Source organism: Bombina bombina, chromosome 4, assembly GCF_027579735.1.
Source record: "Bombina bombina isolate aBomBom1 chromosome 4, aBomBom1.pri, whole genome shotgun sequence".
Classification (NCBI taxonomy): Eukaryota; Metazoa; Chordata; class Amphibia; order Anura; family Bombinatoridae; genus Bombina; species Bombina bombina.
This window is the reverse complement of record NC_069502.1, coordinates 265,224,916-265,248,828: the sequence shown is the minus strand read 5'-3', so window position 1 is coordinate 265,248,828 and position 23,913 is coordinate 265,224,916. Positions and strand designations below refer to the sequence as shown.

At 35.7% G+C, this 23,913-nt stretch overlaps 1 protein-coding gene across 1 annotated transcript; it reads right to left on the bottom strand.

Moving 5' to 3' along the window:
- Positions 1 to 17,905: 17,905 nt before the first annotated feature.
- SCG2 (secretogranin II) lies at positions 17,906 to 23,623 on the bottom strand. The gene is made up of 2 exons (XM_053708988.1): positions 23,586 to 23,623; positions 17,906 to 20,933 (listed from the first exon to the last, which is right to left on the bottom strand). The coding sequence occupies exon 2, from the start codon at positions 20,916 to 20,918 to the stop codon at positions 19,074 to 19,076; it is 1,845 nt and encodes a 614-aa protein (XP_053564963.1). The 5' UTR covers positions 20,919 to 20,933; positions 23,586 to 23,623; the 3' UTR covers positions 17,906 to 19,073.
- Between the last annotated feature and the right edge of the window lie 290 nt (positions 23,624 to 23,913).

The window sequence follows — 23,913 nt, the reverse complement described above, 5'->3', positions numbered from 1 at the left end:
AGTTATTGTAGAATAAATGGAGAGTGCAACATTTGTATACAATATATTCTGAATTCATTGTGACTTATAGTTAGTTAATAGAAGTAACTGCAGGATTCAATGAGAGAAAAATATAGCAAAGTGGAATGTTCAGGCTTCAGAGTAATCTGGTAAAAGATTGACACTTAGATGCAAACTAAGGATTGTTGCAGGTTCACAGTACATAATATTATATAAAGCTGTATGTCAGAGTTAAGCACAGCTGCACATGTACTTAGACTAGGGTTGCCACCTCAGCCATGTTTTACTGGACACTTATGAGTTACACATGCTGCAGGGTGTGCTGGGAGGAACATGTATTGTGTTTCTGGACAGCACTATTTATATTCCTCCCTGCACACCCTGCAGCATGTGTAACTTATAAGTGTTCTGTATTTTAAGGGACAGGTGGCAACCCTAACTTAGACAAGCTGCAAGTTTAGGCATTAATTACTGTTTGTGCATTTAGATGCAAACTTGGTTTGTTGCAGGTTCACAGTACATATTATTATAAAGAGCTGTATGTCAGTAATTAGCAGAGCAGCACAGGTGAAAGTTAAGTTTAAGGCATCAATTACTGTTTGAACATATATTGGAGAATCACAGGAAAGCTTTTAATTGAACACATAGATGCAGAGTTCAGAATATGTTAACATATTTGCAGCAGGATATTTCAGCAATGACAACTTGTAGCAGAGAAATAGTTATAAAGTTCTGAGTAGGATGCTGTTGTAATTAGAGAGTGATGATAACCAAAAGTATGCTTGATTTATAATAAAGTTCTGAATTTGTTAAGTAGCAGTGTCCAGGAAACAGAAAATGGAATTATTTGGATACTTGCGATTTGATGATTTTAGGCATTGGAATAGAAAATTCTGTAAGTTGAAATAGTTGGTAAATTCATACAGGAAACAGTCACAGACCTCTGTTGTTCAGGATCACAACTTCAATGTTAATGCAAGGCACATTAGACCTGAGAAGGCTTAAAAAGAGGCTGAGGTAATCAGGTGCATGAATGATTAATCAGGCAGGCAGGCAAGCTGAATGTGAATACTGCCCAAATGCAGCAGTCAGAGAAGGATTTCTTAAAGGGATAGTGACATTAGGCTGAGATATGTTACACCTATTGACTGATTTGAACAGTCAATAGGATTTGAATCGCTCTCATCCTATTGGCTGATTTGAATTTGAAGAATCAAATCAGCCAATAGGAATTTAAGGAACGCCATCTTTAATCGCGTACCTTGAATTCACTATTCAGTGTATGGCTGTGATCGTGTGAAGAGGATCCTCCATGCTCCATTGCTCCGCGGTCATCGGTCTTCAGTTCCAGGGTTGCCGGTCTTCAGTTCCAAGGTCGCCGGTCTTCAGCTGCACTGTCATCGGTCTTCAGCTTCGACCTCTGCTCCGCGCCGAATTGCTCCTGGAAGAAGAAAGAAGAGGTCGCCCCTTGGAAGAAGATTTCACTGCATGGGACAGGACCTTCTCCACTGGACTTCAGGAACGGTGAGTACCAACCTGGGGGTTAGACTTACAGGTAGGTTATTTTTTTTATCATTGTTTTTAATTTTTTTATTTAGATTAGGGTGGGCATTTTGTAAAAGAGCTAAATGCCCTTTTAAGTGCAATGCCCAACAAATGCCCTTTTCAGGGCAATGGGTAGTTTAGGTTTTTTAGTGTTAGGTTTTTTTATTTTGGGGGGTTTGGTGGGTTGGGGGATTTACTTTTAGGGGGGACTTTGTGTATTTTTAATGTAAAAGAGCTGTTTAACTTGGGGCAATGCCCTGCAAAAAGCCCTTTTAAGGGCTACTGGTAGTTTATTCTTAGATTAGGGGGTGTTTTTTTGGAGGGGCTTTTTAATTTTCACAGGGATTAGGTTTAATTTTGTAAACTTTGGTAATTTGGTTTTTTATGTTCTGTAATGTTCGCCTTTTTTTATTTTTTGTCACCTTAGCTCTTTTTATTTTTTGTAACTTTAGTATTTTTTAGTTTAGGTAATTTGTGTTAAATTAGGGGGTGTTAGGTTAGGGGGCTTAGTAATTTAATTAGTTATTTGTGTTGTGGGTTTTGGTGGTTTAAGGGGTTAATAGCTTAATTAGGTTTATTGCGATGCAGGGTTTTTGCGGTTTAGGGGTTAATAGAGTAAATAGGTTTATTGCGATGTGGGGGTTTAAGATTTAATAGGTTAATTATGTTTATTGCGATGTGGGGGTTTTGCAGTTTAGGGGTTAATAGGGTAATTAGTTTTATTGCGATGTGGGTGGTTGACAGTTAAGGGATTAAGGGGTTAATTACTTTATTATTTTGCGATGTGTGGGTTTGCAATGTATGTGTTAATACTTCGTGTAGGAGGTTCAGAGTTTTTTTTGTTATACTTTGTGTGGGCAGTGTTTTTTTTCTGTTGTTGTAATGCTCCGTTTGCCTCCGCTGCATCCCGGTGGATTCCGAAAATGGCAGGGTGGCACCACCCTGCCATTTTTGGAATCTACATGGATGCAGCTTCACTGCAACCAGGTGAATTATTTTGGCTGCTCGAGCAGCCAACAATCTGTTGGCTGCCTCGCGCTGCCAACATTCCATTAAGGATGCGTGAGCAACTGCCAACGGCGACAGACATTACAAACGCAATTATAGTATAGATATCAGTATATTTGACTAACAAAAGTTCAGATCACGAGTGTAATATTAAAATAGCCCCCATATTGAAGGGGTTAAGTGGATAATGTTTTCATATTCTGTCTGCTACAATAGTCATTGTATTTACTCATTTAGGATTATCGTATATTGGCTAATTGTTCTGGTTTAAGTGTTTTTAATCTTAGCCAATGTTGTTTGTATGAATTAATGTTTTTGTAAACCAATAAAGATTAAGTATGAATGCAATTATATAGCTCTAACATATTATCCTTCCTGACACTTTGTTAAAGGGGCAATAAACCTAGAAAATAATGTTATATAATTCTGCACATAGTGCAGAATTATATAACATTATCTTCGCCAAACTTTATTCAACATAATATTGCCGGTGAAAATTGATTAAAAAAAGAGGGTTTTTTAGACCGCCGCTCTTGCTCTACTGAGTGGGTCTGGTTTTCCCCCTGAGCGCATCTGGGCAGCTGTCTAGTCACAGCCCAGCCCGATTCAGACAGAGCAGGAGTGAGCTGCATTGAGTGTAATGGCGCGATCAGGCCGGGCTGTGACTAGACAGCTGCCCAGATGCGCTCAGGGGGAAAACCAGACCCACTCAGTAGAGCAAGAGCGGCGGTCTAAAAAACCCTCTTTTTTTTTAATCAAATTTCACAGGCAATATTATGTTGAATAAAGTTTGGCTAAGATAATGTTATATAATTCTGAACTATGTGCAGAATTATATAATATTATTTTCTAGGTTTACTGCCCCTTTAATCAGTATTATGTTACCTACTACACAGAGAAGAGCAACCTTTTTTTAGTTCTATGCTTTCCTACAATTACTTGATAATTGTGTTCCTTTTGCTCTCAGTTTGTGGCATAAAACCTCACAACAAATATACATAAATTATATAATAAAAATCAATAAATTAAAAGTCCTTTTATGCGGATTATCTTACTCACCTTCTTGTTTTAATTCATTTAAAAAAAAAAAAAGACATTTGCTCATTGATTACCCATGTGCATATGTACTGATCATAGGATGACCATGTTTCTTAAAGGGTTCAGTGTTATCAACAGTATGTATGTATGACCTTTACAAAATTTACATCCTTCACTTTTATTTTAAATATTACATTAAATTATTTGCCTGTTATAATATGTCCCTATGCTTTTCTTTTTAAGTACTGCAGAATTGCATTTAGAAAGTCTATGCAAACATGCAGCTGGGTACATCACCCTCCCATAGCGTAAGAGATAGGTAATAATATGTAAATGTACAATTACTTTCTCAAATTCATGAATATACAGAGAGAGAAAAACAGGGCTGTTTCTAGAGAATCTGGTCCCAAATAAAAAAATCTAAAATCAATTCTAAAGTGCAAACTTTCATATCTCAGTGTCATTCAGTTTTAAATGAAGCACATACAGAGGCACCTACAGACACAACACATGAACACACACACAGAGGCACCCATAGTTATCCACATGCACACAAACACACATGCACACATATACATCCACATTCACACACAAAGTCACCCATAGGTATCCACATGCACTCAAATAGGTACCTACAGACAACCCATTGGCAACAACATGCAATGACACACAGAGGCACCCATAGTTATCCACATGCACACAAACACACATGCACACATATACATCCACATTCACACACAAAGGCACCCATAGATACCCACATGCACACACAAACATCCACATGGACAATCAAGCATCAAAACATAACCCCATATGTTGAAATACAGGTTTTGGGGTAAAAAAAATTAGCAAAATCATTATAATGGCAGAAGCTGTTTAGCTTCTGCCATTATAATGGTGATAGAAACATAGAAACAGTAGATAAGTACCAAAAAGGATCATCAAGTCTGCCTATATTACTTGTGCAGTGCAAACTTACTTATTTATTAGGAAAGCTTAAAGGGACACTGAACCCAAATTTTTTCTTTCAGGATTCAGATAGAGCATGCAATTTTAAGCAACTTTCTAATTTACTCCTATTATCACATTTTCTTCATTCTCTTGGTATCTTTATTTGAAAAGAAAGAATGTAAGTTTAGATGCTGTCCCATTTTTGGTGAACAACCTGGGTTGTCCCTGCTGATTGGACAGTACCAATAAACAAGTGCTGTCCATGGTCTGAACCAAACAGCTGGCTCCTTAGCGTAGATGCCTTCTTTTTCAAATAAAGATAGCAAGAGAACAAAGAAAAATTGATAATAGGAGTAAATTAGAAGGTTGTTTAAAATTGCTTGCCCTATCTGAATCACGAAAGAAAAAAAATGGGTTCAATGTCCCTTTAAGGCGTTTCCTGGGTATTTTTTAATTAATTTACAGTCCTTGTGTTTACCACCACAATTGAAAGTTTACTTCATGAATCATGAATGTGACCCCTTGTTTTGTTTTTCCTTTTTTTTTTGTTATTTTTTGTGGAAAATGCTTTAAGCTTGCACTTTATTGGGTTCCTTCATATATTTCCTTCATATATTCCTTATACAACATTTTTGGTAATACTTTTTACTTTAGAAATATCACCACATACTATATAATATGCTGTAAATTAACAATTAAGTCTCTCTTTATTCCCCCAAATAAATTTAGACTTTTCCCTGAATATACTTGACTGCTTGACTCCCCCATTGGGTCTTAGACTTAGACAACCCACAACACTACCCACATAACTCACCTGTTGGGACTTCACTTGGCCAGACTGGTGGCTAAATGCATTATTAATATCACCAGGAAGCCTTCAAATTCAGTTCTCCTTGCACTTCTATCACGGTTTGTGGCAAGTCCTATGCAGGCCCTACACTACAACAAAATGGTTTAGCAGAAGAAAGGGAGTGATGGGTCCCTACACTACAGAAAAATATAATAAATAAATAATAAAAAAATAAAAAATGCAGTGACTTGTTATTAACAGACTAGATGCCAGTAACAAAGATGGTGGGGAACAGTGGGAGGAGAAGGGTTAGAAAGCTGGAGAGATCAGAGAGATGGGCGGGTTAGGATGGATATCTACACTACAGAAAATAAAATAAATAAATACATATTTTTAAAAAAACTAAACCGCATTTAGGTGCTGGCTGCCAGTACCTAAAATGGTGGTCACCAGTGGGGGAGAAGAGGGAAGAAAGCTGCTTTGGAAGTATCAGGTAGGAATCAGGTTGATGAGAGGTGTTAGGTGGCAGGTTATATCTTACACTGCAGCAAATATTACCCTTAACAGATAATTAACCACTTTGCTGCCGGGAATTTAAAAGTTTGGTGTGCAGGTGCAATTAGCGGCCTTCAGATTACCAAAAAGCCATGCATATCTGCTATTTATAAACAAAGGGGATCTTAAAGAAGCATTTACAACCATTTGTTCTGGGTGTCAATTTTGAGAATTTGGGTATTTCTGCTATACCAAATGAGAGTTACCCCATTGCATCATTTTAGACATAGCTGCAGAATGTGATCATCTTTTTATACATTTTTTTTTTGTACTATTTTTTGGTAATTTTACAATAATTTCTTAATTCTTTGAAAAAATAGCTAGCTGAAACTGTAGTCCACTCCACTGAAAGCTAGTTTTGTGCCAAAAAAAAAAACATATAGTTTTCATATATAAATATAAAAAATGCCAATAATTCTCCAGTACTTTGGCTAGTTGTTCTCTAAAATTCCCAGAAGTGAATGGGTTCAACACATTATGGGGACGATTTATCAAAGTCTGGCGGACATGATACGCTGTAGCAGGGGGTGTCTGTCAATCATCCCGATCGTATAGGATCGGGCGGATTGATGTCCCGCAGCCTCAGAGGCAGGGGACCAGTTAAGGAGTAGCAGTCCTAAGACCGCAGCTTCATAACTGCTGTTTCCTGAAGGCTTATGCAGAAACAGGGGCATCAGGGGCCATTCGGCCCTTGAAAAATCGGCCCCTATATCTTACATTGTCCATTTAAACATATAAACATACATTTTTAAGTTCTCCAATTCACATAAAGCATAAAGGCTTTTGAAAAATTGCTAAAATTCTAAAATGTATCATTTATATATTTAGTTTATGTTAAGATATGTTTGAAAAATTAAAGAAGAAATGGCGTGCATCATGTCTATATGTGTACATATATATTTATGTGTTTATATGTGTATATATGTCTTTAAATACATATATACACATAAATACATATGTACACATATATATATATAAATATATATATATATATATATATATATATACTGTATATACACACAAACACACATACATACTGTATTCATATTTAGACATGTATATGTATGTATCTCTATGTTAAAGCCTTTAGCCTGTCACCTGAGATCTCATATGTTTGAGCCTTTATAACTTTTTTAAATAATTTTTATTAGTGTTATTATGAGTATAACTGTACTTTTACATGTAATTTGATGTGTTTTGTGCCACTTCTTAAAGTACAGCGTAACAGTTAACCAGGGCTCTGAAGTCATGCTAAAACAATAGGAAGTGGAGGTGAGCGCCAAATAGGCTGAGGAAGGGGAAGGGAACACCTAATAGGCTAATAGGATGGTGCCCACTAATGTGGGATCTAAATGGTAGTGTCTTTAATGTAGGTGAATGTACAGAGATCTTTATAATAGTTGTATAAATGTAAAATGTTTAATCCACACAGTTGATAAAAATGTTGAGGAACTTCTTCTAAAACAAAATATAATCATATAAAAAACAATCATATAAAAATCATGGATCCATGTTACAATAACAGACAATAAAAATATGCATCAAAATAAACATAAAATAATTAAACTTGAGACACGTTTGACAAAAGGTGACCTAATAGGCTGGAAATCCTATTTGGATGGTACACCTTGGAGATGAATGTTCTTACAGTTGTATATATTAGGTGCACCAAAAAATAATTAATTAATAATTATTGTGCACCAAAAAAAATATATAAATATTGTGCGCAAAAAGTAATAAGTGTCTTTTTCAATGTCCAATATTAAAAAAGTCCCAATGGGTGTCCTGTGCTTATAAAATGCAAAAAGTGTAAAAAATGTAAAAAATGTAAACAATGTGAAAATGTAGAAAAAATATATGTGGCCTTGCAAAAAATACCAAGTGTGAGGATCCGCAAAATAAGTGAAGCTAAATGTAAGTCTTTCAAAAGTAAATCCAAAGTGTCCAATGTGATATGGTGATTCCTGTGCTCTGAAGCAGTCGCTCAAAGTGATGTGATACAGACAAATAAAACAGTAAAAAACCTGTGAAGGAAACAAACAATACTATAATATACACAAACAATTCAGTTGATGTATCAGTATTTAACTTACTCAAATCAGTCGACGCGTTTCGGCCATGTGCTCCTGGCCTTTATCAACTTCAATTGCACTCAAGCTATCGCGTTTACTTTCAACGCACGCTACTTCCCAATACCGCTTGCGAGCAACTGTTAGTGCACCACTCATAACTAGGGTTGCCAGCTGATAACCGGGGGGGGGGGTATATACTGATGAACAGATACATACATACATACACACACACATATATATATATATATATATATATATAAAACAACATTTTAAATTAGTGGGGAGGTAAAAAGTGAGTTTAAAATCCTCCACTATGCATAAAATAGAGAAAATAACTCAATGTGTAGCTCATTAACAAATCTAGACAAGCCAGAAGGCTTGTTTTCCCACAGAAAACCTCTAGATTACATTATTTCTAATGCAGCAAGGGGTTCTGGGTAAGATATGCAAATTAGGTTCACAATGACATACCTTTTTACTTCAGCCTGCTTCTCAGCAGATTCCCTTAACGCCAAGTTTGGCTGTTCACACAGCTTATAGACTTAGCTAGGGTTAATGCAGTGATTCAAAACTATCCCAGGACAGACTGTTTCGTAGTTATTGCTACTCGTCAGCTGGGAGAAAGTTTAAATCACTGCTGGGTGAAGTTGATTCCTGGCAAATACAACAACATTTTAAATTAGGGGGAGGTAAAAAGTGAGTTTAAAATCCTCCACTAGGTATAAAATAGAGAAAATAACTCATTGTGTAGCTCATTAACAAATCTAGACAAGCCAGAAGGCTTGGTTTCCCACAGAAAACCTGTAGATTACATTATTTGTAATGCCGCAAGGGGTTCTGGGTAAGATATGCAAATTAGGTTCACAATGACACACCTTTTTACTTCAGCCTGCTTCTCAGCAGATTCCCTTAACGCCAAGTATCGCTGTTCACACAGCATATAGACTTAGCTAGGGTTAATGCAGTGATTCTAATTTGCATATCTTACCCAGAACCCCTTGCTGCATTAGAAATAATGTAATCTAGAGGTTTTCTGTGGAAAAACAAGCCTTCTGGCTTGTCTAGATTTGTTAATGAGCAACACAATGAGTAATTTTATATATATATATATATATATATATATATATATATATATATATATATATATACACACACTCATATATACATATATAGTGTATAAACAGTATGTGTGTATATATAAATATACATACATTCACACAAAGTTACAACCCACAAAGACAATTATATATGAAGAAGGGACCTATACGGATTTAACCCCTTCGAAACGCGTAAGGTTGCTAATGTTTGATGGGAAGGAATACCCCCATTTGATTTACCAGAACTTTTGGGCTTGAATTCTTTGCACTTTATTTGTGTATTTGAGAATTAAGGATATCAACTTGTTTGTGTACCAAGCATATTCCATGCTCCATTTGTTTTACGTGCTGTCTCCATACCTCATGTGTTGAGGATTTTAAATGTGAGTTGAACTTATCAACCTGTTTTTATATTGAGTGTTCGTTAAAACGGTTTTACACTATGTGCTCTTTTCTGTTTTTTTTCTACATAACGGTGACTGAGATTGAAAGTTCCCATCCACCTGAGAGTGCAAGATTACAAGTGGCACGTTGAATTCTGAATACAGGCAAGAGGTTCACTTTTGGAGCTTGTACATAAAGAAACCTAATTGTTCGGCTGATCCATACTTCAGGGGGTACCAACCCTTTCAGCAATACTGCTACATTCTTACCTCATAGGATTGAGGTTGCTTAAAGTAAGTGCACATCCAAGGGGAGAGATTTATGAAGATACCATTATAAACATCTACTAAATGTTGCAGCAATCTTGGACTGTGTACCTTTTCATTTATATGTAATCATCCTTACTCAGACTGTTTATTTGTTACTGTCATTGTTTTATGATACAGTGGAGACTGATTAGTATCAGTTTTTATTACTATCTGTTGCACCAAGCACCATCCTGCTACCCTTTTGTTTATATATATATGTATATTTGTGCGGGTGTATGTGTGTGTATATATATATATATATATATATATATACACACACATGCATACACACAGTGTGTATATATATATATATATATATATATATATATATGCTGTGGAATCTGTTGGTGCTCTGCAAATATATATATAGAAGACTGTAGCACTCCAGGATTACTTTATTGAATTTATACCAAGCAAGCAAACACAGCATATCAAATTGTTTTTGTGTAACAGACTCCTAAGCCCTAGGCGCAACAATCCACTGGAACCCGTACACAGAAAACTAACTATAAGTTTAAACTCAGTGAGATTGTTCTGAAGCTTGCAAGTGTTTTCCACAGCAGCATTTGAGCACTGTGAGGCGCGCAGGTCTTCTCAAGCCGATGTCAGACGTATCATCAATGACTCAGACAGCACAGCGGTCAGCTCAGTACTCACTGCAGGCTGCAGCATACAGACTGACAGAGCGGAACGGGTCATCTTGCTATCATGATGTCACGTCAACCGCGTGATCACATGATGAAGTCCGACAGCGACAGAAGACAGTCTTACACAGCAGATGGGTGGCAGGCAGCGCAGAGGGGAGAGGGTCTGACTGCAACACCGGCTCTGCACACTGTCAGGATCAGATAGATTCGATCAGCTGAGCAGAGTATGAGTGGACACGGGCTGCAGGCGGCTGGGCTTGGGTAAAGTTACTAAAGCAGCATCATAGTGAATACAATCTAAAGAAAATTACATTTAAAAAAATAAAATTACCGGGCAGTAGCCTGAAATACCGGACAGTCCGGTCTAATAACGGACACATGGCAACCCTTCTCATAATCTGGCCCTTATGTCTGAAATGTCTGACAACCCACCCAGCACACCAGCATCATCACAGATAAACCTTTAACCTTTTTCATGTAACATAAAGGTGGCTTAACATGCCTAAAGTGATTATTCTCCTTTGCATCATACACCACTATACAGAGGAATATTGATTTTAATGTTTTAATTACAGTTTCTATGGCAGCAGGAAAACTGTCTGTAGCATGTGGAGTATAAGTTTTTTATGTTGTCATTTACCATACAACATGTTTTAACATGCCTAAAGTGCTTGGTCTGCCTTGTTTTTTTTACAATATTGTATGAAGGAATATTGATTTTGTCAGCTATTTCTCACATTCAATTGAAAGCAAAACAGACTGCTCAGCTGTGACATCACAAGTCCTTTAGCAAAATGGGAACTAGCATTTATTTTTGTACTGACAAAAAAAAAAGAATTGTATTTTAGACATCCCAACCTGCAAAAACTAATTTCAGGGAGGTGGCTTCTCCCGCTACTGCGCCCCCCCCCCCCCCCCATCCCATTTATATATTGGACACATTGAAACCCTAAACAAGAGAGACTTATCATTAAAGTAGCTTCCCACTAAAGTCACATAAAAAAGTAGTTTTATTGCACAACCACATACAACAAACCTATTTTCCAGTGATCGTACTCTTGTTGAATGCTCAAATATTTTAGAATACGAAGTTTAATTACGTGCAGTAAAGAAGGTAGTGTTTGTGTTTTATTTTATTAAAATCAGTGGGGGGCTCTTTGGTTACTGATGCTTTAAGTGTTCTATAACGTCCCAGCAACTAAAGGCATTCCTTAAAGAAACACTTTTCTGGATTTGGGCCACATTGGATCATGGTACTTGGAGTTTCAGGGAGATTGCAGTCCATTTGCTGGCATCAGGGAGCCGCTATTACAATCAGGGAGACTCCCTGAACTTCAGGGAGACTTGGGATGTCTGGTATTTGTAATTAAAGATTTGTATTAAAAAAAATGTACAATGTTTAAGAATCACACACACTTGCCTTTTTGACAGCATTCTTATTCCATATAAAACCAACATTTTGGCAAATTAAACTTCAGATACCGGTTTAGAAAAGAAATTACAACACAATTCCAATTATTTATTACAAGAAATAATAAAATAATTCATAACATAATAAAACTATTGATAACAATATCTCAAATGATGTATGGTCCAGTGATAGGACATGATAAGACACATGATGAGATAATTAATAAAGCATACCCCCCAACTGTCCCGATTTTCACGGGACAGTCTCGATTTTAGGGGTCTGTTCCTCTGTCCTGGGTTGCTAGCCATCTGTCCCGCCTTGCCCCATGCATTAATTTTTTTATTTTATTTTTATTCGGTTGGGCACATACTCAGAAGCAGCTGGCTTTTCTCTCCCATGGTTATATACCTGTTAGATTTCTTGTGAAAAAGTAATGGTGTGTGGGTTAAGCAGGAGTAGGAAGGCTATATACCCTAAGACCTCAGGTAATGATGACCTCGAACACCTGGTAGTGATGATGTCTACCCCTGGTGATAATACTATCATGCCTTCAGTTTTATACGATGAGCAGTGCTAACACCAGGGTAACGAACAGTGGCAGCCTCAGACTACCAGTTAATGTGCTTGCCAACCCCAGGACCCCATACAATGAGTTACAGATACCCATATATGATGTAGTGTGTGTGTCTATCTGTATCTATATGTGTGTATGTGTATGTATCTGCATGTATAAGTGTAAGCTGTGTAGTGTGTGTATCTGCATGTATAAGTGTATGCTATGTAGTGTCTGTGTCTGCATGTATAAATGTAAGTTATGAATTGTGTGTATCTAAATGTGTAAGTGTATACTATGTAGTGTGTTTGTGTATCTGCATGTATAAGTGTAAATTATGTAGTGTGTGTGTATCTGCATGTATAAGTGTGTGCTATGTAGTGTGTGTGTGTGTGTGTGTGTATCTGTATGTATAAGTGTATGCTATGTAGTGTGTATGTATCTGTATAAGTGTATGATATGTAGTGTGTGTCTGCATGTGTAAGTGTATGCAATGTAGTGTGTATGTATCTGCCTGTATAAGTGTATGCAATGTAGTGTGTATTTATCTGCATGTGTAAGTGTATGCTATGTAGTGTGTGTGTATCTGCATGTGTAAGTGTATGTTATGTTGTGTGTGTGTGTATCTGCATGTGTAAGTGTATGCTATGTAGTGTGTGTGTATCTGCATGTGTAAGTGTATGCTAAGTAGTGTGTGTATGTGCATGTGTAAGTGTATGGTATGTAGCGTGTGTGTGTGTGTCTGTATGTATAAGTGTAAGCTATGTAGTGTGTGTCTGCATGTCTAAGTGTATGCTATGTAGTGTGTGTGTGTATCTGCATGTGTAAGAGTATGCTATGTAGTGTATGTGCATGCATAAGTGTTTGCTATGTAGTGTGTGTGTGTGTATCTGTATATGTAAGTGTATTCTATGTAGTGTGTTACTGTGCATTTTTGCTAACTTTAAAGGCCAGAATCTAGAATATTAATGAGGAAAGCAGAGAGCCGTTTTAAAGAATCTATTATTAAATGTCCAATTAAGATAAAAATATTAAGCACAGTCTCTGCAAAGGTTAATTAAATACAGAGCTCACATAGCTATACCAGTGGTATGAGCTTGTGTTTGATTTGCTGCCTAAGAGTATTAAAATAGCTGACTTTATCTAGAATTTTATTTATATTACTTTGGTCTTATGATTTTTTTAAAGCCCCACCCCCACTCCTGCTCACCACATTTCAATTTTTTGCCGCAGGGAGGGGTGTGTCTCTCTTTTGAATTTTGAAATGTTGGGAGGTATGATAAAGGGACAGTGTATTGTAATAATTGGTTACCCCTTAAAGGGACATAAAACAAGTTGAGATAGAGACAAAATATAATAATATGTACATTAATTACTTTACCTGCAAATTTATACTGCAGTGCCTCACCATTAACCCTTTCTTTTAAGTTTCTGAATTGTACAGCTCTAACTCCCCCCACACAATTCCATCTTTGGCTGTAGCTATATCCATTGTTGTTTTGGTAAAATGCACAAATGAATAGGGATTATCTGCTGGAGCATGTCTAGAAGCTGTGAAATACAATGCCTGTGTCTAAACACTGATAAGAGGGGTGGAGCACAGTGTCCAGACAGCATGGCTATTTTAAGTATTTTTGCTTAATTTTGAAAATTATTTTAAAATACTTCCCAGCAATTTTTAAACAATTTTTTATGCAAACTGTTTTTACGTAATTAGCCCTTTTAGGATATGCACAGATCTCAACCTGTTTTATGGCACTTTAATCAGGGGCGTATTAAGGCATAGGCCAACAAGGCCGGTGCCTAGGGCAGCAGATTTTTAAGGGGCAGCAGAATTTTGAGTCCCTAGGGCCACTCTACTGAACTCAGGGCCGGGTGGCTAAATCAACCAATTACTAATGACTTAAATGGCTGGCCCGGCTATTGCTATCCTATGGGATTGTATGTGGGTGCGCATGACATGGTGACAGTGGAGGCGGAGCTCACTTGTGCAGCCTGGCCTGGACTGAGAGGGAATGTGGTATTCTTCCTGGCTCCACCGCGTGATTGAGACTCACACAGACTACACAGTGCAGTGTGCACTACAACGTGACCACTGTGAAACAGCATATGCCTTTCTCCCTTCAATACATCTTCATTAGGCATTAAAATACTTAAGCGGATTAGTCACTAAATACTTGTACATTTACCGTTTGTCTATCTGTCATACATGCAAAGAATACGTATTTATTGCTGAATCTATACAACTATTTGACTTAAAACACAACTGAAAATATATTGTATGCATTTAATACATTCAGAAACAATACAAATATATACTTTATTATGATTGTATCATGTGACTTTATCCCCTAGGATACAATTCCTAAACCTATCATAACTACTGTTGTATTTTTAAGTACTTTTAAAGGCCAGTTTGTATATTCATTACATATTTATCCAAGCAGATATTTTGCTTAAATAACTGTCAATCACCAAAGATGTTTAAGATTAAACAACTACCTAATGACAAACTATCCATACAGTGAAGAATATTTTTTTTCTGATATAAACACTTTAATCATCTGACTTGCAAAATAATGTCTTAATATATGTATGACCAGAATTTTGAGCGCCTAGGGGAGCACAAAACCAAAATACGCCCCTGACTTTAATGTGTTCCGAATGACATGTTATACCAGCTGCAGAGTATGAAATGTATTTCTTTATCTTTTATGTTTCTTTTTGTAGATGAAATAGTTAGTTTGCTCTTTAAAACTACAATCTTTCAAAATAGGCTAAGCTTGCAGCCAGATCAGACATCCTTATCTTATCACTCAAATACTTCCCTTTCTTATCTCTGTCTCTTTACAATACTTTGAAAGAACAATTGAAAATTAAAGGGACAGTCTAGGCCAAAATAAACTTTCATGATTCAGATAGAGCATGTAATTTTAAACAATTTTCCAATTTACTTTTATGACCAATTTTGCTTTGTTCTCTTGGTATTCTTAGTTGAAAGCTTAACCTAGGAGCTTTATATGCTAATTTCTTAGACCTTGAAGCCCACCTCTTTCAGATTGCATTTTAACAGTTTTTCACCACTAGAGGGTGTTAGTTCACGTATTTCATATAGATAACACTGTGCTCGTGCACATGAAGTAATCTGGGAGCAGGCACTGATTGGCTAGACTGCAAGTCTGTCAAAAGAACTGAAAAAAGGGGCAGTTTGCAGAGGCTTAGATACAAGATAATCACAGAGGTTAAAAGTATCTTATTATAACTGTGTTGGTTATGCAAAACTGAGAAATTGGTAATAAAGGGATTATCTATCTTTTAAAACAATAACAATTCTGGTGTAGACTGTCCCTTTAACATTTTAGAATTTTAACTCTCCCACTCCACACTGGGAGTGTAATTTTTTCTGCTGGTAATGTTTACATAGTTTATCAAAAGCCTATATTTAAACTTTTCCAGTCTGGACTTATTTGTCTACATCGGAGCAAATAAGAAAAAAAATTAAATCACACGATCGTTCATGCAATCACCTGATTTCAATGATGGGGTCGGGGGGGGGGTGCCTATGATGCTAGGCACGCCCCCCAACCCACAATCCCATTTATGAAGCTTCTATGGCTTCAGGACGTTCCATGCCGTCCTAGCAGCACTAAAGCCCAGCAAAGGGGGTGAAGGGGTTAAGTATAGAAATGTTCAGTGTAGATAGGGATACCACAGGCAAAATCAGCTATTTCAAATGGTGATATGAAGACAAAGTAGCTATTTTAAAACAATTTAATACACTCCTGCAGGTAAAATGGATCAATGAAAACAAATTAAAGGTGAGAACATTTTAAGGTAAACCATCCCTTTAAATCCCATAACCTTTGTAAATATTTACCTTGCCCGTCAGTCCCAGCTTCTTATGGCCCCAGACCATCATATGGAAAAGAATTAGCTTAATTTCTGGATCCCCTTTGCATATCCATCGCAGGTAGGTCTTATATGGTGTTCAGGTATTACTAATACAGGGCATATAACTTCATTGCTGGCTAGCATGCTTGACTGCTGTATCAGTTTGGTTGACAGTTTCTTCAAGGGCGGGACTTGATACATATGAACCTCTAGGGATGCACATAATGAATTGTAAATATTGTAAAAAGTACATCAATGTATTTGAACATGTGCATATTTACATTTTACAGTATGTCTTGTTTTGTTAAGGAAAAGTACATCACTTTTAGCACTTTCTGTGTAGAAGGTTGTAACTCCATGCAGCGCTACACCCCCCACCTTGAGTTTTAGTACAGGTTGGGGGGTATGGGGAAGTTGTGGTGAGGGAGGCATACGATAGGTGTAGGTGTATGGTAGAGGAGGTGGAGCAGCAGAGGAAGGAGTTAAAGGGGCTTACCTGGGCTGAGCACAACAGATTTATTTTTCTTGCAAGATTTTATGATTTGGGGCAAATAATACAAAGTGGCACACACAACGAAACACACTTCATTGTATTATATAATGAGTAAATACTCAGATAAAATTGTAATAGAACAACTTTAAAAAAAAAAACAGAAAGTAAGCTTTGGCATGCCCCTTGCTTGTGTGTAAAGTTTAATGTTAATGATGGTGATGATGATTATGACTGATCATATTAACACCATCATCAATATCATAAACAGAATGTGATAACAGTATTATCTTTATTCTATTGGATTACAGTTCATAATAAAGGTCATTAAATGAGACAAGATAGTAAGAATTATGAAACATGTATAATGTATTTAAGATGTTACCAAAACATAATTGATTTAAAGGGACATGGAAGCAAAAAATGAAGTTTCCATGATTCCTATACAGCATAAAATTTTTAAAAAAACTTGTCATTGTTGTGCTTAAAAGGATACTAAATCAAAAAATTTTCTTTCATGATTCAGATAGAGCATTCAATTTTAAGCAACTTTCTATTTTACTCCTACTATCAATTTTTCTTCATTCTCTTGCTATCTTTATTTTAAAAGCAGGAATTTAAAGCTTAGGAGCCAGCCCATTATAGGTTCAGAACCCTGGATAGCGCTTGTTTATTGGTGGCTACAGTTAGCAAACCAATAAGCAAGAATAACCCAGGTTCTGAACCAAAAATGGGCCGGCTCTTAAGCTTTACATTCCTGCTTTTTAAATAAAGATAAAAAAGATAGCAAGAGAACGAAGAAAATTTTATAATAGGAGTAGATTAGAAAGTTGCTTAAAATTGCATGCTCTATCTGAATCATTAAAGAAAAAAATTGGGTTTAGTGTCCCTTTAAGACAACCCAGTATTTTTGAAGAATAGTATAAATTAATTAATAACATAATAATAATAATATAAATGTATTAAGTAATCAAAATTAACACATCTGTAAAAATATTCAGTGCACAATTAAATTGCATTATTAAGCACAGCTTGCTAATTTAGATTACATTTTGAATGTAAATAAAAAATTATGCAGGCACCTGTTAAGGGATTAATAGCACTATTTAGAAGTAAGGGCACTGCATATTCATCTCACTCAAAATATTCAAATAAACACTACAAATATACAGAATGCTTTATTTTTTTTACATTACAGCACAATACACAACAAACTGTAACAAAATAGTTCCGTGAGATTTTAAAGGATCCAGTCAACAAAGCAATAAATGGCATTACTCTCAGGGACAGTAGGAGAAAAGTAAGAAATGTGCATTCTAAGGAACTCTGCAGTTTGATGTATTCCAAAACTGAAGCAGGTGAATTAGAGTGTGACTTGGTAGCCAAGGTTGGCAACAGTCCACATACACTTACAAACAACAGAACAGCCCTGGAATAAAGTGAAGCTAGAACATTCATAAAACAAAGTAAACAATCTGGAAAAGTAGCGGGGGAGTTCAGGTGAAGGAGTCTGATTGTTTGGAAGAACAGCTCAAGATGGTATGAAAATGTACCTAGGTTAGAGCTTGTATCCTACTTTTCAATAAATAGCATCTGTTTTTAATTTTTCACTGTACATGCTATTGTAGGCAAATCTTCTATATCTAATTCTGTCTGATATTCAGTAATGCTTAAGAAGAGTTCTCACATTCTGGAACGACATTAGTAAACTAAAATGTTGCTTTGGTATGATAACCCTACTACTGGATGAATTGATAGTACTTGAGTTGTACTATTCCGGTCTAAACTAATAATTTTAGAAATAATTATTTCTGAAATATTTATTTAAAGATAGAGAATTAGTGAAAAAAATGTAGTTGTCAAATCAAAATGAAAAGTAAATGGCTCAGGATTAATAATAGCCAGAAACAAAGTATGCAAGAGATTTGGGTTTATTATGAGCAGCTATTGCAAATTTCATTATTTTACAATACTATATACTCCAATACAGACTCATTTTATAAACAAGCTGTTCAAAAATCATTTTGAGACTGGTATCTACTGTAAAAAAAAAGAATTTCAAAATAATCATGTCCTTCAGCTGATCCCCCAAGATATTTTCAATAGAATCCTTTGAATCTCTATATATTATATACAGAGAATTCAATAGGTAAGAAAAATTAATATTACTAATGCAATTAACATTAAACAATGATGTAAATGTGTGCCCCTAAACTGGGACATCAAATGATCATCCCCTTCAGTGGAAGAGGAACTTTAGCTCTGCTCAAATGAGTCAAAGCCAGACCAAGAACAGACAGAATTATAATTGAAGGATCAATGATGGACACAAATTACATATTTTCCATAGACCTTTTAACACCATGATCTCTCATTTTGTCTGCTTTTTCTTGGTTTAAGTATTCCAAGATTTTCATAAGCATGTCCTCATCTACATATTGTTTGCCCTGTGTGTCATCACCTTCCTTGACCATTGAAAACCTTCTGTTGCCTTTGAGCAGGTTGTCTAAATCTTGCAACCCTCGTAGGCTCATATAACTCTTCAAAGCTTTTTCATACTGCTTTTCAAGTTCCTGAAGCTCATCTGGAGTGTAAGAGGCCCCTAGTCTCCTATTTGGGTTGCTGCCCAACAACTCTGGATATCTGGACAACATCTTAACCATATATTCTGCAACATCTTCCTCTTTATCAGATCTTGGCTCATATTCAATTTGCCTCTTTTCTAAATCATTTAGCCAGGCAGCTTTATGTCCCTTAGACTTTCCAAACATAGAATGGGATCTTGGTAAGCCATCATTTTGGTTGAACTGATTCAGATATACAGGCTTTTGATTTGACACCTTTTCTGCACCCATTAGATTTATCATATCCTCCACTGTCAGGTCTTCAGGAACATTGGGCAGCATAGCACTTGCAGGCTGCTTAATATATCCAGCTTTGTTTCTAAAAAGATCTGTCTTATCCACAGTAGTTTCAGAAACTTCATCTAGATCATCAGGGACATCAGCTTCTTTTTCAGATTCCAGCCTTCCTCCAAGTTTTCTACCATCATCATCCCTCAGCATGTCAATTAGATCTTCTGGTGGAATTTGTAAATTTCTGGATATATCTATCAACTGGTAAATTGCATCAGAGTCAAGATATTTTCCAGGGTACTTTGGAGATCGTTTCTCTTTATTCTGTTTACCCTTTTCCATCTTATTCATCCATGTCCTCAAGTAATAGTTCATCAAATTTGATAGTTTCTCAGATTCTAGTTCCTTGTTATCTTTCTCTGAATCCTCATCTTGTAAACCAAGCAATCCTGACCTTTTCATCTCTTCCTCCATTTCATCTGTTTTCTCTACTTCTTCTTTGCTTTCTTTTACTTCTTCTTCTGTTTGACTTTCAACCTTCTCCTCAATAGGATTCCAGTCTTCACCCCCTGCAACATCTTCATAAGCAATGTTGTTGGCTTTATACATGTCATCCTCATCATCCTTATAGAGCTTCTGGTCGTCTTCTAACCTGTCATTTTTATGATTAGTCTGACTTTTTAATTTTCCCAACTCCTGGAAAACAGACTGTAAAGTGGCTAGGCTTTGAGGAGTGTACTGACCTTCCACTATTTCATTGGTACGCTTGAATGGATTGTCTCTAGAATAATCATCAAAGTACCTACCAGAAAATTTTGCACTTTTTGTTTTTTTTTCAGGCCACTTATTTGACTCATAGTCTTCAAGCAGTTCAGCTGGAATGTTCTTATCCATACTGTTGCTGAATGGCTTATTTTTTTCTTGAGGTGCAGATTTTGTGTCTTTTTCAGCCTGCATCAGGGCTTCAAGTACAGCTCTCATCAACTCAGGTTCATCATCAGTGGAGACAATTTTAGGATTCTCTGGTGAAAATCCCTGTGCATTGGTGTCCTTCTGGTCAGAGAGGAATGGTGCCCCTTGGTATGATATATAGTCTGGTATACTCTCTGTTCTGCTTGCTTGTTTTCTGATTGACTCAATGTATTCCAAAGCTTTTAACATATCTGGGCTGGGAAGCCTCTGAATACTTTTCATTCTGTAATCTTGGTCCTGCTGTGGGTCTTGGTAATATTGAAATGATGCAGCATCCACACAAGACATTAAGAACAGTAAGATCGACAAGTACAGACATCTTTCAAGACAGCACTTCCTTGTAGATGCCATGTTATGTTTTGTTTCCTATAAAAGAAATACAAAAGAATATGTTTCGAGAAATGAAAAAAAAATTAAATATATCAAACCTTTATCATATCATCTGCATTATCTAATCCAATGTCTATTAATGACTAATAGAAGAATAAGCTCTAAATTATGCTTACAGATGCTACAGAGTTCTGACACGACGTCTAGTCAGCTATCATATATTTATCTGTATGATAAATGTCAACAGATAACCGTGTTTAGAGCAATGCTGTTAATGTCTGTATATTTATTGGTTGAATGTTGCACTAAACAACTTTCCATTTGTGTTGAGATTTAATGTATGCGTAAAAGAAGCTAAGAAAAAAATCAATGTAGAAATAGATTTCAAGCAGGATAACATTTACTATATGTCAGGAGTTGGCTGTGTTTTGTTTTGTTTTTTCATTTTTTTCTAGAATTTCCTTCACACCTAGGATGTCTTTATATAAAGTACACATGCACATTAACTGAGTGACTGATGAAACTACATCTTTATCTGAAGTTAATGTATTTAATCCATCCATTTATGTTTATGGAATATGAGTATTTCCTAAAGAAACATGTCAATTTTTTTTATAAATAATGTTCTGCATGATGTATTACAAGAAATTATTCTCTACTACAAATCTGCTGTATTTTAAAATCTCACACAACTGAATGATAAACTTCAATAGGCAGGCACAATTGAAATTGGAGAAAACAGCTGTTCATGATTAATTACAAATCATTATGTCCATAAAGTCTTGGTGCATTGAGTTTATCATACTGTCCCTTTAATAGCTCATCCACAAGAGATCTCAAGGGAGACAAACACAGCATAATTCAATTGTTTTGCTTTCATTTCAGCTATAATGCTTTGATCTCCCTGATGCTGGAAAATCATCTGCAAAAACATTAATATGTTGTATGAAAATTTAAATTACAATTTAAGAACTAATTATTTTTCTTTGCTGCAATATGAAAACATATACAGAAACAAAAAACAAATGAATACTTTGCAACACATTTAACATTTGTAAAATAAAAACATAACAATCTAGAGATGAATTTGAATAGACCATTGTCTATAAAAACTGCATATTGCCCTTGTTACTACAAACTAATAAACAGAGTCTGTTACACAGACTGGTAAAAAAAAAACCTCAAGACCTACATTTACTGATTAGCTTTTAAGGTATTAAACACCAAGTTTCTGCATATAGAGGAACAACATAAGGAATATAGCCTCTCTGTTATATCATGAACATATTTGATTAATACATAAATAAAACTGATTACAATTGTAACTTAAAATCTTATATTTGTAATATGCTGTACATTAAAAATAGTCATATAGGTGTATATTTTACTCTAGAGTATTATCTAAAGGTGATAGAATAATGTATATTACTTCAAAAAAGCTACAACTCTAGATATGAGTCTTGAAAAACGTGTAGCATAGCCTGTTGCTTAGCCAATATTTAAAAATAGAAAGGAAAATTATGGTACAGAGGAACTTAAGATAATTCCATCTACAGTTTATATTCCACTCTGTTATGGAAACAATGACATGACAATACAAATGATATCTGATGTTGTATCTTTAAAAATATTTCCATACAATAAATCAAGAGTTCCATTTATCAAAATGTGCTGTAAGTCATAAAGGCAGATTTATAAATAATGTATTAGATTTAATGTAGATCCCTCTGAGATCTGGTTTATTTGTAGTACATGTGTGTGATTTATTAAAGGGAAATGATGGTTTATTCTCCTAAGCATTTCTCATCTGCAGTATATTAAAATAAACCTCCTTGTCAATGAACTCTCTCTATATCCTTGCAACATTTAACCTATATATTGCACATACATACATAATACATGTCTATGAACCAAAACTAAACTGAAAGAGCAGTCTTAAAACTGGTTATTTTTTTTTACTAATTGTTGCAGTATCTAACACTAGCAACAAGCTGCCACCCTCTATCCATCTGCTAGCCCACTTATATAACTGAGCAATCACGGTGTCATGAAAAGGTGTAAAAAAACATCAACAGATGTGAAGGAGTTACATTAGTGTTATGAGCTTGGGTTCTTCTGTGACAAGCATTAAATACAAAAGCTCAGTCACATTGACTTTATCTGTGTTGAAATCATTCATGAGAAATCATTTTAGCAGATTATACAGTGATTTACAGGAAGCAACAAGCAATATAATCTGCTACATGGCTTAAAAGTTGCTCTGTGAAGAAAGCTGATGGTAAACTTCTAAATATTATAGACTGAGAAATGCTTAGTGTCTTTTAAATACTATATAGCTGTAATATAATGGTAATTTTAAATTTGCAAGGTGTTAAATTCAAACTCAGGATTTACAATATATTTCCTTTTACAAAATTATGAAAACTAATAGTGCATTAGCAACAATTTGTGACAACTGATTGTTAGTATTGATGTGTCGCTTACTAAAATAAGATATTGAAAATATATGAAACTCATCAGGTTGGTTTACTTATAGCAGTTTTTAACTCCTCGCTGTCTTTGCATGCGTGGTTAAATACTGTGTGTGTGCACATATGTTTGTGTGTGTATGTGGGTGTGTATATATATATGTGGGTGTGTGGTTTATCGCATCTTCCGTGTGCATACATTGATATAAAACAGCCATACCTGCGTGCTTCAGACAGACGGATGGAGCCTGACCATAGCTCCCTCTCAGAACAGAGAAATATTGTTCAGCACCAGGACAGCTCCCTATGCTTAATAGACCGCATCATGTGACTCATCTGACGTCACCTTATGTTCAGAGCTCACTAGAGAAAAAGAAGCTAGCAGAGTTAACTCCTTAAACCTTGGTAAATTGTGAGGACTATGGTGCTTGGGCTATGGACATGCATATTGCACGTACACATCCGTCAATAATATATATTACTTAAAGTCAAGTCAGCAGGTTAATATTCCTACATACAAATTAGTTAGTTGCAATTCACAACCCTAC